We start from the raw sequence: 16,960 nt of genomic DNA on the forward strand, positions 1-16,960 counted from the left end.
TGTGTTTTCACTCAAAAAAAGTATTAAGTTTTTTATTTAATTATTTATTGGTTTAAAATATATTTTCCTTAACAGGTAACTGGTCAGGTCATATTACCCGTTAATATTATTGAGTCGATTTCGGGTCGGATCATTTTACCTGTTTATTTTAACGGGTGTTACACAACACGACTTGTTAAGATATTGGGTATGACACGAAAATGACACGAACACGAGAAACATGACACGAATGCCAAGTCTAGTTAAAATATCTCCAATATTAAAAAAATAAAAAAACCAAAAACAAAAACCTCCCACTCCCCCCATATTCTCTCTCTCTCTCTCTCTCTCTCCCTCTCTCCTTCTCATTTTCTAAAAATAATGTGTTCATATACACAAAGTGTGTAGGCAAATGCTAGTATATATGGTGAGAACTTCCATCGCGCAATTGTTTTAATTAGACATTGCATCTTTTGGTAAAGAAATAATGTGCTTATGCTTCATGGCTTTCATGTTAGTTCAAGAAGATATTCATCAATATCTTACAGCTAATATATCATCTCAAGTGCGTATCAAGTGCGTATTCTCACTTCTCATTTCAACCCAAAAATGTAAATTCTCAATAAGATGTAGCTATTTCAACAACAAATATAAGTATTTCAACCTAAATGTTTTGAAATTTCCACATTAACAACGAATAGATATATAGGGCATGAGTATCATTCTCATTCGTGTGTTCACTAATAATCAAGGATTTGAAAGGAATATGTATGATTCTCATTCATGTGTAAATTCTCAATAAGATGTAGCTATTTCAACAACAAATGTAAGTATTTCATCCTAAATGTTTTGAAATTTCCACATTAACAACGAATAAATATATAAGGCATGAGTATCATTCTCATTCGTGTGTTCACTAATAATCAAGGATTTGAAAGGAATATGTATGATTCTCATTCATGCGTATACTAATAACCAATGAAAGAAAAATAAAGGATCTCTGTATCTCATGTTAGACATATTTTGAGTTGTTAATTAATTTGTAAACCGAGTTACTTAAGAGTCAAATAACTTGGCTTTTTAAAAACCCTAGCCGCTCTTGCTTTTCTCTCTCGCAGGAACCCCTCCAAATTCCCAACCTTCATCGCCGACTCCTTCCTCTGGTTGGAGTTGGCCAGCTTTCCCTTGCTGCTACCCCTTTTCTTCTCCTCTCTAGGCCGTTACCCTCACCCTCTGGTCATCCTCTTTCTCCCTCCACCCTTTTCTCTCCTGCTGCAACCTAACTCGTTACCCATACCATCAAGTCCTCCCTCTTCCCCTGTCACGCTTTCCCTTTTCTGTTTTTTTCCTGCGGTGCTTTTTTTCATTTTTCATTTTGGCTTTCTTTGAGCTTTGTCTTAGTTTGTTTGAGCTTTGTCTCAATTCTCTGAGCTTGTCTCAGATCGAAACTTGTAGACACCTTCCTGCTCCGATGTTTCCTTCCGTCATGAATCCACAACTACCAACCACTGCTACTCAGCCCCGGGTGCTTCTCCTCGGTAAAGTGCTTGGGTTTTGGGTGGCTATTAAAGTGCTTTTTGCACTATTTGGTAGGGTTATGGGAGCGCTCACAGCTCTGGTGGCTCGCTCATGCCCATTTTCCGTTGATCTGGTTGCTGTTTTTGGTTCGATTTTTGGTGGTGGTGGCTTTCTGATGGAGGCACGTCAGATTTGGTGGTGGCTGCTGGTTTGCTCTTTATTTTTAGGGTTTCTATTGTCTTTTAGCTATGCCTTTTCGGCTTTGTATTGTATTTACTTTTTCCTGCTGAGCTTGTATTTCAGTTGTGAGATGCTTTTTAGGCTCTTTTTTCCTTGTATTAGTCTCTTTGTTTAATGGAAAAGTAACTTAGTTTGTCCAAAAAAAAAAAAAAACTAACTTGGCTTCCAAGTTATTGATTCTCAATGTGATTTGTGGTTTGATTGAAAGATTCACAGAGCCTTGATTCTTTGGCTAATTATATGGAACCCTTATTTGGAATGACATATGGCACATGCCTTGGTAGGACAACAATTTGATTTAATAGTGGTTTAGTAATAGGCGGTTTTAGAGGAACCCTAATAACTATGTGTAAGATTTTTCCATGCTCTCACAATAAGCGTTCTAATATGTGCTAAACCCTATTCATAGTGGGAACATATTGTTTGGAGAGAGTAGAATAGATTCTTATGCATGCCCTGCTATACATACAAGTCAATTAATTGGGTTATTGTAGTTCAATTTATTGAATCTATGATCCGAATATCTTGTTGTGATTTCATAATATATTTTACATCTCGTACATGAATGTACCTAAAAAAATAAAAATATAAGATTACACGAAAGTGAATGTGATATATCCCATACTCGGTCTTTTGTATTATCACTTCTTCATATTCTCATAACCATATAGACTTGGACGTGGGTGGAATAGGAGACGTTGATTACCGGTGGATCACATGTTTCTATGGTTTTCCAACAGTTCATGATAGGTACAAATCTTGGCAACTGTTAAATGTGTTGCAGGAAAATGGGGACAAACCTTGGTTGTGCTTGGGCGACTTTAATGAGATTCTACAAGCTATCGAATATGAAGGGGGCAACCCTTGAAGAACATCTCAAATTGAGGGTTTTCAAGATAGTGTGCTGAGATGTAATTTAAATGACCTCGGTTTTGTTTGCAATAAATTTACTTGGTTTACTACTAGGGATGGGGGTATTAAGGTTAGACTAGATCGGGCAATGGCAAATCAAGTTTAGATTGACCGGTTTTCAAGATTCAAGGTATTTCATTTAAATAAAACCATATCGGATCATATTCCGATCTGGGTATGTTGGGATGGGCGGGTTCTGTCTAGGAGAAAGAAATTATTTTGCTATGAAAATTGGTGGAGCTCTCAGGAGGGTTGCGGAGAGGTTGTCAACCAAGGATGGGCATGTGAGGTGCAGGGTGTTCCAATGTTTCAGATTACCGAAAAAATTAAAGCCACTTGGTTGAAGCTATCTCAGTGGACTAGACAAAATGAGCGACTGGGGCTTAACGAGATTATGGAGATTGAGGATAAGCTTACAAGTCTTCTCGGTCAACCATTCACGGATGAAACAACAAAGCAGAAAAAAGAGTTGACGGGTAAGCTCAATATGTTACTTGAACAAGAAGAAATGTTTTGGTGGCAACGCTTAAAGGAAAATTAGTTGAAATCGGGTGAACGTAACACAAGATATTTCCATCAAAAGGCTAATCGAAGACAAAGAAAAAACTTTTTGTATGGGCTTTAGGATGAGAACGGTGATTGACATGATGATAAACGAGGAATGGAGAAGGTTGTGGTGGATTATTTCTCGAGGTTATTTGATACAAATGGGGGAGAGAATATGGCTGCAGTACTTGAGAATATTGCGCCTAAAACCACACCTAAAACCACGCCTAAAACCATACCTAGGTAGAGCTATACAATCTTACTTGCAGCTATGTTGGTCCGCCCAAAGCCTATGCCACCCAACCCTTTTTAGCATTACAATTGGTTACACTTGGCCTTTCATACTTAAGCATTTTAGGTGCTGACCCTATGTGCCCATTGCACTGCTGCAATGTACTAATATGGGCCTTCATATAAGCATGTGAATCATTGTTCAATCATGATTCTCTGTCAAGCTTTTTAGAGCCTTTGCCAGGTGATCTCTCTACTACGATTTTGTAGATTGTCACTTTGATGAGACAGTCTTCTCATTGTTAAAGGGAGATAAGAACGTCAACGTTCCTGAAAAATGACGCAAATTATTTAGACGTCCTCACTATGTCTCATCTTAAGCATTCATTTTACATATTGAAACAATCCAAGTGGATTTGGTATCCCGTTTAGGTGAGTATTTGATTAGTTAGGGATATATAAATAAACTATTACCTTGAGTGTTCAAGTCATATTCCAAAATTGCTAGAGTTGTAGTCTATGTCAATGAAATGAATCTCAATTAGACTCCTAATGAGTTTGAGAAAACTACCTCGCACCTGAAGTTAGAGTTTGAAATGAAAGATCTTGGAAAAGATCGCTTCCACCTTGACCTAAATTTCAAGCATTGTTCTAATGGTAAGTCCACCAGTCGAACTACACCCAGAAGATGTTGATTTCGAGTATACCCATTGTTGTCCATACGCTGGATGCAAATGAGACCCCTAAAGAGGTTATGGAGCTCGAAGTTCCATATCTAAGTGCAATTGGCTTATATTGTACTTAACTCAACCCACTCGATTAGGCATTTTCTTCGTTGTTAATCTTTTGGCAAGAACATCAACTACACGCCACCACTAAATTGGTGATGAAAGAAGTTTTTTCGTTACTATGGATTTGAGCTTATTCTATCTTTATGCATCTCAAAATAGATCACACCCTCTCTGGATTTCAGCTTATTCTTCCTTGTTAGTTTACTGACGTCAATTACTTGTCTATACCACACAAGGTAAGTTTCCTATACGAATTATGTCTAATATTAGAAATACCACAATATCTCATATGTCCACACAAGACCTTAGTTGCGACATCATTGAACCATGCCAAGCTCACCTCCCTACTCAATGCTACATGTGTTTGCGAGAGGCTTCGTAAAAGCACATTTAAAGCACTCAAAGACCTTCATCCACGTTTATGTCCCAACAACAATCCATGAAGACGATGCCGCATGTATTGACCAGATCAAGTAAGGATACATAAACAAAGTCGACCCAAGCTTATTGCATGTACATCACATCAGTAAAGTATCAAAAGATTTAAGTCAAATAGATCATATCCCAAGACAACCTTGCCGACATGTTATATTAACTTCAATTTTTCTCCTTAGACTATGAGTTTTGTCCCTTTAGGTTTTACCATAGCCAACTTTTGGTGAGACTATGCAATCTCTATTAAAACACACATTTGCCACTTTTGTCGACTAGACAAAACAATTTCATCAACTGCTTCTACATTTATCTGATGCGTCGACTGCTTGAGTATTTACTTAATCAAGTAGATGTTGTAGTTTTTAATTAGATAGGCGATTGTGCAAATCTTGGTAGAATGTGTGTAGATATCCTACGAAAGCTAGAAGATCTTTCCTATTAGTGTTTGCATTACTTGGAGTGCAAGCTTCTTTCTCCCTTACTAGTATAAATAAAGGCACAAGACATGAGGATGTCATCACCGAATTCCTCAAGCCTCTTTTCTCTCTCTTCTCAGCCGCACTCTCTCTACTTTCTCTCTAAAATAGGCCTACTAGAAAAAGGACTTGTTTGATTGTTTTGTATTCTATTTCTTAATGAAGCATATATAGGAGGAGTTAAGAGAAACTTAAAAATGCGGACATTACTAGAAGAGTAGTGCTACACTTACCATCTATTTATACCATTATTATACTCTCTCTCTCTCTCTCTAAGACCATCTCCAACCTATGGGATAAGGCTTAAAATATAAGCTTTAAAACCCCCTCAAACCATCTCCAACTACGGGCTAAAATAAGCCCATGGGAGAAAATATATTTCTGGGCTAGATTTTTCTCAAGATTTAAGCCTGACTTAAATTATTTTGGACCCATCAAACTATCATATTTCAAACCTTTTTTGTTTTTAAATCAAATTTAACTTAAAACTTTATAAATACATATGTATTTGTATGATTTTTAGTTACTTATTAGAATTTAAATATTTTTAGACTAAAATGTTCATAAAAATAAATTAAGATAATCTATATAAATTTTATTTAAAAAAAAAGTTACTAAAAACAAAAAGTTAGGCTAATTTAATCATCACGGGCTAAAATTTTAAGCTACAAGGGTTGAAGGAGAAAATCAGTTTCTGGCTTATGGTTTAAAATTTTCTGACTTAAATTTTTAAGTTTTATCCCTAAGGGTTGGAGATGGTCATAGAAATAAGGCCAGCTAATACATGTGGGGTCCAATTTTTATTAGAGAGATGATATAAATAGATGATAAAAATAGCATTTTTGTTACCGGAATTATAGATGCTTATATCATAGTGATTCACGGCTGCCTGCATGTGTTGTGTCCAGCACATATATGGTATAAGAGTAAGAGTGGCCAGGAGCCGCGCCATTACTCAGTGCCCCAACATATATCATATGTGCACCCAACAGATAACGTGCATGCATGGAATACCTTTAGTTTTGCGGCTGATGAACTCCATCTTGATATATGACCCCAAAAACGGGAATTAATTATGCGTGTTGGTCTCTGCGAATCAAAATCACTGCTATAATATATACGTGTGTGTATGCATATGTCCAGAATAAAATCCAGTTTTTGTCTAGCTAGGAGGAGGTGCAATTTGGCTGGCGTAAACGTAAATTAGCAAAAAGTTTCTTCATGTGCATGTGCATCTTTCCTCTTGATATAGGATGAATACATTAGAGGGTCATATAACTATAAATTGGTCGGGCTCATTATAGAAATAGAAGAAGAAAAGAAATCAACAAGGCAATGATGTTATCCTCAAGGAGCATAATTTTTTTTTTTTAATAAGGATGATAATGGATTAGGCGAGTCGAGCTACGTATAAGGCTTGGTCGTCGGACTATAACAGTAGAAAACTTACTCTCTAAACCCGCACAATGCGGAAAGAAAGAACAAAACCCCAGGATTAGCCGTTAACTACAAGTAAGCTACTTTCTTCCTGCTCAGAGCGATTAGAAAGAGCTAACTCCTTGATAGAACGACACCCCCCCCCCCCCGGCGTCCCCTATCTCAGAATTTATTAAATAAAGAAAAGTAAACAATATAAGCAGGGGACGAAGCCAAAACCCGCTAAGGGAAAAACAAAGAAACATCAACGAAAATAAACAACAAGAAGAAATTCAAAGTTAGCATGGTGGCAAGCGCAAAATCCAGCACGAACCGCCTCAATGAAAGTTAATACTTTTGCAACTATCAAAGACCAAACTAGCAAAACCTAAAATTAGGTCGTGAAGAAAGGTTATGAATGTAAGCAGAAGTTGCACAAGGAGGACAAGAGTACCAATATAAGCTCCCAGAATGATCCACAACAAAATTAGCCAAAAAGTTGGCAACTGCATTACCCTCTCGAAAAATATGAGCGACACGAGAAGAGCAAGGCAATTAATCCAACGAACACATAGACGCCAAGGAATATTGTGAGAAGTGGAAGAAAGAAAAAGGACCGCTAAAGAAGAATCACATTCGATCCACCAATAATTCCAACCATTTACCCAAGCCAAATCCACGGTATGAATAACCACATGCAACTCTGCTTCTAAAGAATAAGCAATTCCAATGGAAGCTGCAAAACAGCCTAAACAACTGCGGAAATGATCTCGAAAAATATCCCCAATACTCGCTAAACCATGAGCACCACGAGCCGCACCATCATTGTTCAGTTTAATCCAAGAAATAGGAGGTGGCAGCCATAGAACCTCATGAATACGAGGAGCTTTGGCTAGACGACCTTTAACTCCAATGGCACGAAGAATACAAAGATCAAACACAGAGTTTTTCACGGTACCAGTGCTCAAAGAATCAATCTCAATCAGTTGCAACTTAATATCACGAACAATATTAGAAACATGAGTAGATAATTCCTCAAAACGCATTGCATTGCGGGCTGCCCAAATAGAATAACAACCCGCGCCAATCATCCCCCACCAAAAAACTTGAACTTGAGAGCCAAAACCATGTTCAAGAGGATAGGAAAAAATACTTAAAATGTCATCAAAAATTATGTCCACCTGAAACCAACGCAAACATGAAGACCAAATTTGGCGAGAATAATTACAACCGAAAAATAGGTGAGGTGTTTCAATTTCTGAGCTACAGAATGAGCATATAGACACCAAAGAAAATCCTCGATCTTGCAAAAGAATATTTGTGACAAGTTTACCATAATTGATAGAAGGATATATTGGTTGTTTATTTATATATGCAAAACTTAAGGGTTTTAGAAGCATCAATTTAAAGCCTATATCTGAAGGTACTATGAATTTTTTATAGGGAACTTTAACGAAAAGCACCCGGTACTGTTCACTTTAACGAAAAACCATATTTTTACACTAAAAAGTCAATCCTGGTACTGTTCACTTTACCCTTTATTTTGTCCTTATCATTAAAACTCAAAGTTTTCAAGCCCTTTTCATTAGTTTTCCTTTTTTATATGGCTAACTACATTTTACAAATTTTTTTTTTTTCATTTTACACTATAAAGTATTGAGATTGTATGAATTTATGTTTTTGGTCGGATAGATTTTTATATCATACATTAATTGATGAAACAGTGATTATGAAGTCCTTATATGGGCTAACGCGTATGCCCTGTACCACATGAACAAAAATAGCATCAATTTCTAAAGGATTAAACGTTCAACTAGACAAAATATATAAATATAGCAATATCTCATGGTGCAATGTGAGAAAGTTAGAACCTCATGCCTCATTTTGAAAACTAGTTAAAATCTAAAGGGTGCAAAATGTAATTAACCCTTGTTTAAATACATATAATTTTATAATTTCCATCAATGTTGGCATCTTGGTTTTTCTTTCATTTTTTTACAAGCGACAAGATAATCTATATTAAACTATGAGGAAGGGGTTCGAACACAAGACCTCAGATGCAAGGGAGAGTACTCTTAACAACTAAGCTATAAGTCACTTATAATTATTTTTTTCAGTTATTTTAATGTTTGATTAGTAAATTTAGACAAAATTTGAATGTTGAGCCCATTAGGACAAGACTAACTAATCAATTAAATGGACTTATGTCCATCTTATGTTTGGAACTTACAAACAATGGGACTAGACTAATTAAGTTAAGCAAGTCCAATCTAGAGGACTAAAACTTTATAGAACTGTATTAGAGTCAGTCCCAAACCTATCCAATCTCGAACCGCATAAGCACTTGTTTTCATATATAACACCAGCACAATTTTACAACCAACTTTGTGTTGCTTGTGAACCTCAAACCACTTCAAAATGGTACAAGTACTCGTTTTTAGGAAGTAAACACCCGCTAATTCGTTTTATAGTAGCCATAAGTTAACGTAACATGTTGGAACCAAAATTCCGCATACTGTGGATTATTGAGTTGTGCAAGATCTGCCGCCTACAAACAAGAGCAAACAACTGTAATTAATCTAAGGTATCGGTATGGTACTGGCCAAAGGTTCTCTAACAGGCAAGTTAGTTAAATCTTAGAACTTAAGCAATAGGTGTTTGGGTTAAATATTTGAACTTTGGGCTGAAGGAAGAGAAGCCCGAAAAAGAAGCCCAGGAGGTAGGACTCTGCCCAAAGGCCCAACATCAAACCTATCCGTCCAGCCCAAGGCAAAATGATGATTCCACATTAATGCAAGAGCAAGTAGGAGTAAGTTGCCTATATGGAAGTGACACTTGATGGAAATCAACCTACTCTCAATCCAAAAGCACCTTCTGAATGGTAAAGTACGTAAATTGATGATGAGCCACTACCCCTTATATTGCTTTCGAGCAGGAACCAAGCTGCAAGCAGTTAGGCTAATTCGCCTATAAAAGGAGGAAGAGGGCCCAGAGACAAGGACACTCAACCAATCAAACAAACAAATACACAAACTCTACTCAAGCCAGATTTGCATATGAAGCTGTAGTCAGCCCCCAACCTCAATCCTTTTCAGGATCAGCCCTCACAAAAGCCATCTTTTGTCTAGTTTAATAGCTCTGCTGCTCACCAGTAGTATCGATTCTCTTGTGTAAATTTATTTGTCATCCATTCTCTCTTAAAACCCTCAGATCCCTATAGTTGCATAGAAAAAAATGGCAAAAGGTCCAGCCTTACCCGACAAGGTTCAATCTTGTCCGATTCCCTTTGTTTTATCTTTTAGTTAATAAATCTGGTGTTGTAATGAATTCCCTAATATGTATTCAAATCATTTTAGGTCTTTTAATGATCTAAAGTTCAACTTACTCTCAGATCTGGTTTTAGTTAAATGGTTTTACTATCTTAAGAGTGAATCCACTTAATGCCTTGATTAGATCCGGACCTCTGCCCTTTTACAATACAAGGTAAACAAAAGTCCTTGATCTCAAGGCATAGAAAAGAATCTAATGTGGACTTAACCCATCCACGACAATCATTTGATAATGAGAAGTCAAAGTAACTTGGGGCACAAGTAATCGGCTTAAATCTACTCATTTTACATATGCCATACTGAGATGGCAGTGGCACGCCTCAGCATTTAAATTAGTTTTGATTGTGAGCCTCACGGCCTATACTTAGGGCTCGACAAAGGCACCTTTCATAATTAACTTTGTCCTCTTCTTGTAGCCCGACGAACAAAGCAAGAACCCGACAGTCAACCAAAGTGACAACTCCGCAGGGAGCTGTATGCTCGAGCCAGAAACGCCTATAGGCAACATTCCTGCCCAAACATAGTTTTGGCACGCCCGATGGGACCAAATCTTGTATGCCATGAAGACAAACGAAAGAACAAACCTTCGAGTGGGGATCAATGCAAAGACTGCCCCACTCACACTGAGATCCAACATGACAAATCTCCCTGAAGATTTACAAGGACCTATCTTGACGAGAAGTCCGACCCCTTCTGAGAAATCAAATGAGAGGGTTACAAAAGAAGATCTACAGGCTACCCTGATGGCTATCTTGAAAAGCCTAGAGAGATGTTCTCTAAATATGGAAAGGAACTTTAGGGGAGCTAAAGAAGAAATGGACAAAGGCTGTTCCATGAATCCGCAAAGAAGGTCAGATCTGGAGCACTCTACTCCAGAAAATGATAATGTTGGAAGGGCAGCAAATCAGACTAGCCTTATGAAAGAACCAGTTGTTTCCTTGTTCCCTTTACTAAAAAAAGAATGGGATAAGGAGAAGAACAAGGAAGATACCAGAGCCAGCCAGTTAGCTTTGAATGAGATTAAGAAGCCCAAGTTGTCTGACCCTTTGTCATTCTCATTGAATAACAGGGGGCAATACAGGCTAGAAATAGTGCAAACATTGGGAGAATCTCAAACTAATGCGGTAACAGGTGCTGATCCTTTTCTACAAGCCCTCGTAAACATGATCAATTTAACGTGGGCAGAGAAAAGGAAAGAAAAAGCTACCAAGGAAGTAAGAGCTGAAAGGTGACACACTGATAGGCCGACGGAAGAAGCTATCAAGTTGCCTAAAAAGCTTAAGGCAGCAATAATCAAAGGGGTGGTTTTGTGCAATAAATGTCAATGTGAGTGCGAGCTAGAAGTACCAATTGCAGAAGCCATCTTCGATAAGAAATTGATTAAGAGAAGAGGAAAAAAAGAGCAGGAATCCCGCAGAGATATCATGTGGGCAGCCAAAAAGGAAACCTCTCGGAGCGTCTTTCAGAGGTTGGGAGGAGACTCTCAACCAAAGAACTTGTCAGAAGTATTCAGAAACTATGAAGCTTCAGAAGAAGTAGAAGACAAGAAGGCCGAGACACCAAGGTGGGTAGACGTAAAGCCACCTCAATCAAGTTATGCCAGTGATGTTAGAATAAAAGAAAAGACAGTGAACCCGGTCACTAAAAAGAATGTTGCCCGACTCGGGCGGAGATGGTATATAGTTGGAAGGGACGGAAAACTCGTTAAAGAGATGGGAGCTTCCATGATCAAGAGAGTCCAAAGGCAACATAAAGCCCACATGAACTCATTGAAGGTCCCTACCACCTCAGAAACCTATAAAAAAAGGAGAGGTAAACAAGGTACATAATTAAGGAAATAATCAAATTTGCTGGAGAACCAAGAAAGAGGTAGAGAAAGTCAGTAGTAATACTGAAGGGGAAAAAGACCATGCATCACCGAGCCTTCACCCGGGAAAATATAGAATCCTAAGAAGAGCTCATGAAGATATGGTAATGATGCCAACACCTAAGTAAAGCCCAGAACCAAGCTGTTTTGGAACAATCTCACCCGAGAGAGGTAAAGAAAGCCTGGTTAGATTGGTTTATGAACCACATAGGGGGCAAGGAAGGAGATGTACCTGGGCCCAATGACTTCCATGTAAACATGACATATTTTTTATCAGCCATGTTTCATGCCGAGCATGATCAATCATGGAAGGTGATTACCTGGCTACAGAACCCATGATGGCGCATGTTAGTGTTGAGGATATGGGACAAGGAGAACCTAACCAAACTGGATTGCTCGAACCATCAATAAGGAAGCCTGAGAGGATATACTCGGATAAAAATGGTTTTTGTCCACCCAAATTCAAGCATGGCCAACCATCTCAAGCCCATATAAGTAACTGCACACCTGAAGGGAGTACCCTTCAAAAGGGTCTTGATCTACGGTGGGGCCGCAGTTAATATGCTACCATACAAGCAGATGAAGAAGATGTGTAAGAGTGAAGGGGATCTTATTCCCACCGATCTTACAGTTTTTAATTTCTCCTGAGTTATCACCAAGACATATGGGATACTACCGTTAAAGGTGGATTTAGGATCAAAATAAATTATCTTGGCCTTTTTCGTTGTGGACAGCATTTCCACTTATAGAGTTTTACTAGGCAGAGATTGGATTCATCAGAGTCTCTCTGTGCCATCTACTTTACACTAATAAGCGGCCGTCTACCATGAGGAAGGGGAAGCAGGACTTGGATTCTGGGAGATGGTAGAGGCCGAATCACGGCCATTTCTCCCTACAGCTAACGTTGCAAAAGCCAACTTCTATAATCCCAGCATTGGGATTATTCAATGTTCAGGAGCTGATAAGAACGGCCGCCCAACCAAGGTGATGGCCCAAAAGCTTTTGGAACAAGGGCTAACTTTTACAAGGGAAGAATGGGATCGGCCCTATATCATCCCAACTCCCTAACACCTTTAAATGTCAAAGCATAAAAGAAAGGACCAAGTGATCACAGTCAGGTCTTTAATAAAAATATTGTTGGTATATGGGAGAGAGAAAAAACAGGAAAAGGAAAGCTCAGCCAAAGAAGAAAATGGCTAGAGCAGAGAAGCCTCAAGTAGCCAGATGATTAAAGAGGATTGTTTTGGGAAAAAGCTAGAAGCGACCATCCAAATAGCTGAATGTATATATGACTTGGATGGGCCAGAAGATTTGCCTGAGAGTTCAGAACTGGTTGAGTTTTTGTGTGCAGAGCCTGACAAACCGACCCATAGGTGCAAGATCCCTTGGAGACCATTAATCTAGGGACGGAGGAAGATCCAAGACATATATAGATCAGTGGTTTGTTGAAAATCAAAGATCGGGCAGGGATTGTCAACCTTCTGCATAAATTCAAAGATTGTTTTGCTTGGCATTACATTGAGATGCCAGGTTTAGACCCAACCTTAGTAAAACACAAGATGCCTATTAAGGAGAGGTTTAAACCTATCAAGCAAGCACCACGGAGAATGTCAAAAGAAATCGAGGAGAAGGTTAAAAAAGAGATCGAAAGACTGGTAAAAGCCGGATTTATTAGGCCTACCAAATATGTTGAGTGGTTGGCCAACATTGTTCCTGTATTAAAAGCCATAACTAAAGCAGTTAGGTGTTGTGTTGACTATAGAAACATTAATGGAGCCACGCCTAAAGATGAATATCCCATGCCAATGGCCGACTTATCTATAGATGCAGTAGCCAAACACAAAGTTCTGTCTTTCATGGACGGAAATGCAGGATACAATCAGATATAAATGGCTAAAGAAGATATACATAAAACGGCGTTTAGATGTCCAAGTCATGTTGGAGCATATGAATATGTGGTGATGTCATTCTGGCTCAAAAATGCTGGTGCCACTTATCAAAAAGCAATGAATGCCATTTTTCATGACCTAATTGGCCATAGCATGGAAGTATATATTGACGATATTGTGGTGAAATCCAAGACTGATGAACAACATTTGGTAGATCTCAAACAAGCCTTAACAAGAATGAGGATCCATAAGTTAAAGATGAATCCTAAGAAGTGCACTTTTAGAGTAAGGTCGGGCAACTTTTGGGGATTCTTCGTTCATCAGAGAGGAGTAGAGGTCGATAAAAACAAAGCTCGGACAATAGTGGAATCACTTTCACCCACCAATAAGGTACAACTGCAAAGGTTGCTAGGAAAAGTCAACTTCCTGAGGAGATTTATTGCTAATTTAGCGGGCAAGATTCAGCCGTTAACTCTTTTGAATGGGGCCCGCAACATTAAGAAACTTTCAATAGCATAAAAGCTTACTTAGCCTCTCCACTAGTGCTTATGCCACCTCAGATGGGAAATCCATTAAAACTTTACATCTCTGCCTCGGAGATATCAATTGGAAGCTTGCTGGCCCAAAACAACAAAGGCGGAAAGGAACAAGCCGTATATTACCTCTTTACTGAGGTGGAGACAAGATATACCTCAGTGGAGAAACTATGTTTGGCTTTGTACTTTACTGCTTGCAAGTTAAGGCATTACATGTTACCTTGCCACATCCATATCATCTTCAAGATCGACGTGATCAAATACATGATGGCGAACCTATGTTGACAGGAAGAATTGGGAAGTAGAATTTGGCATTGTCCGAATTCAGTTTTCAGTATGTACCTCAGAGGGCAGTCAAAGGGCAGGCAATTTCAGACTTTTTAGCCCAGCATCAAGAGTCCCAATGAGAAATAATCAACATCTTAGGAACCTTGAAGGTGGCTAACATCTTGATCTTACCAAGCAAAGCCATCGTGGCAAAGAATAATGGATTCAGCAAGAGGTATAAAGGATATCCAACCCTTGGGTTATCCCATGGAAGCTGTATTTTGATGAATCTTGCACCCAAAATGTTGCTGGAGCTGGGATCGTTATTATTGATCCTAGAGGTACTCACCATTGTTATTCATTCTTCTTGGATTATCAAGAAACTACCAACAATCGGGCAGAGTATGAAGCCTTGATAATTAGCCTAAAAATCTTGATAGAATTGGGGGCAACTGAAGTTGAAGTGTTTGGTGACTCAGAATTGGTAATCAATCAGTTAAATGGGGAATATAGATGCAGACACATCACTATGGCCATTTATTACTTGGCAGCCACCCAATTATTGAGCTATTGGGGCACAGAAATATCAGCTGCCTATATACCTAGAGAAGTCAATGAGATTGCCAACGAGATGGCACAATTGGCCTTGAGAGTACAGATCCAAGAAAGGAAGTTTGAGAGAGACAAAGAAGTCCAGAGAAAAGATCTCCCTTCCATTTTGGATAGGGGATTTAGCCTAGATGTAATGATTGAAGAAGTGGAAGTCGAAGACTAGAGGACATATGTCCTTCGGTATTTAAAAGATCTTTCCTTCCCTACAAGTAAGAATGATAGACAACAAGCGACTAAGTACGTCTTGTGGGAAGAAAATCTACTAAGGAAGACTCCAGGCGGGTTAATGTTAAAATGCCTAGGCTTGGAAGAGTCTATGAGAGTCATGGCCGAGGTGCATGAAGGAATCTATGGAGCTCATCAAGTTGGAACCAAGATGAGGAGGCTGCTTAGGATATATGGTTATTTCTGGCCCAAGATGGAGAAATATTGTAAAGATTATGCCCGAAGATATGAAGAATGCCAAAGACATGGGCCACTCCAACATGTGCTTTCAATACTTTTGAAACCTGTGGTCAAGCCTTGGCCCTTTAGAGGATGGGCAATGGACTTCGTTGGGCAAATTCATCCAGCTTCTAGTAAAAGACACACATTCATAATCGTGGCCACAGATTACTTCACCAAATGGGTGGAGGCTTTAGCTGTTAAGAATATTACTTCAGCCAAAATTAAGAAGTTCATTGAAACCAAAATTTTGCACAGATTTGGGGTGCCCGAGGTAATTGTCACAGATTGTGGACCATCTTTTATTTTAAAAGAAGTAGAAGAGTTTGCCGACAAGTTTAGAATAAAGATGGTTCAATCTAGTCCTTATTACCCTCAGTCAAACAGGCAAGCGCAGGCCAGTAACAAAATTCTGGTAAGTATCATTAAAAGAACGGTAGCCGAGAACATAGAAAAATGGCATGAGAGGTTGGGGGAAACTTTGTGGGCATACAGGACATCCAAAAGAACGACAACTGGAACAACCCCTTACCATTTGACTTTTGGGCAAGATGCTGCGATTCCCATGGAGATTAATGTGGTTCAGTCAGAATTCAGAATCAGTCCGGGCTACATAGTGAAGAATATGTTCAATCTATGTGTTAAGAGATTGAGGATCTTGATGTAGCCAGAATTGAAGCTTTAAACAAGATTCAAAAATGAAATGAAGTTATTGCCTGAGCATACAATAAAAAGGTAAAATTGAAGAATTTCAAAGAATGAGAGTTAGTCTGGAAAGCAATCCTCCCTTTAGAAGCACAAGTTAGGGGCTTTGAGAAATGGAGCCTGACTTGGGAATGCCCTTTTATTGTTAATCAGGTATTGGGCAAGGGTGGATACTACTTGGCAGATGTGGAGGGAGTATTACAAAAGCATCCAATCAATGTTCAGTTCTCAAAAAGATATCATCCGACCTTATGGGATGTTAGAGATTGCTACATAGAAGAAGAATAAGCAAGCCTGGGGTGTAAGAGATCAGTTTTTACGTTCATCATACGTAAACCTTAAGAAAAATACAAGATAAAGCAATATGAGAAAATCTTATTCATTTGAGCGAAAAATGAAAGTTACATCAGATCTAGCTCAATGGCTTCATATTAGTACAAATCCTAGAATAAGGGTGTTACATTTTTGCTTAACCCTTTCCAAATGATGTTCCAACTCTCTTGATTCTCCTGCATTTTCATCCACAAAATCCGATCGAGTTGTGCGGCCAATAAAAGCCTGATGACTGGCCCCAGAACATACCCCCATGGAGGTGATGGTGAAGTCTGACTTATGGGGGTAGCAGGTAAAGTGGTGATTACTCGACTAGCCTGCAAGGTTTCAGCAGACTTAAAGCGAGCAGAGCACCTGATGGAAGTTGTTGAAAGTAGTGATTGTTCCTTAAGCATATTGTTTCCAACAGAAGGGAAGGTTAGAGAATACCATGC

General features: G+C 38.7%; 1 protein-coding gene across 1 annotated transcript; it reads right to left on the bottom strand.

The window, feature by feature from the left end:
* Nucleotides 1–6,623: 6,623 nt before the first annotated feature.
* Nucleotides 6,624–7,590, bottom strand: LOC126599070 (uncharacterized). The gene is made up of 3 exons (XM_050265430.1): nucleotides 7,210–7,590; nucleotides 6,879–6,932; nucleotides 6,624–6,722 (listed from the first exon to the last, which is right to left on the bottom strand). The coding sequence occupies exons 1-3, from the start codon at nucleotides 7,588–7,590 to the stop codon at nucleotides 6,624–6,626; spliced, it is 534 nt and encodes a 177-aa protein (XP_050121387.1).
* Between the last annotated feature and the right edge of the window lie 9,370 nt (nucleotides 7,591–16,960).

This window comes from Malus sylvestris, chromosome 14, assembly GCF_916048215.2.
Source record: "Malus sylvestris chromosome 14, drMalSylv7.2, whole genome shotgun sequence".
Classification (NCBI taxonomy): Eukaryota; Viridiplantae; Streptophyta; class Magnoliopsida; order Rosales; family Rosaceae; genus Malus; species Malus sylvestris.

Coding starts and splice junctions, on each gene's coding strand:
- LOC126599070 (XM_050265430.1), bottom strand. CDS start 7,590: ATGCGTTTTGAGGAATTATCTACTCATGTTTCTAATATTGTTCGTGAT. Junction 6,933..7,209: donor ATACCGTGGATTTGGCTTGG/GTAAATGGTTGG, acceptor ACCTAATTTTAG/GTTTTGCTAGTTTGGTCTTT. Junction 6,723..6,878: donor TATTAACTTTCATTGAGGCG/GTTCGTGCTGGA, acceptor ATTCTGAGATAG/GGGACGCCGGGGGGGGGGGG.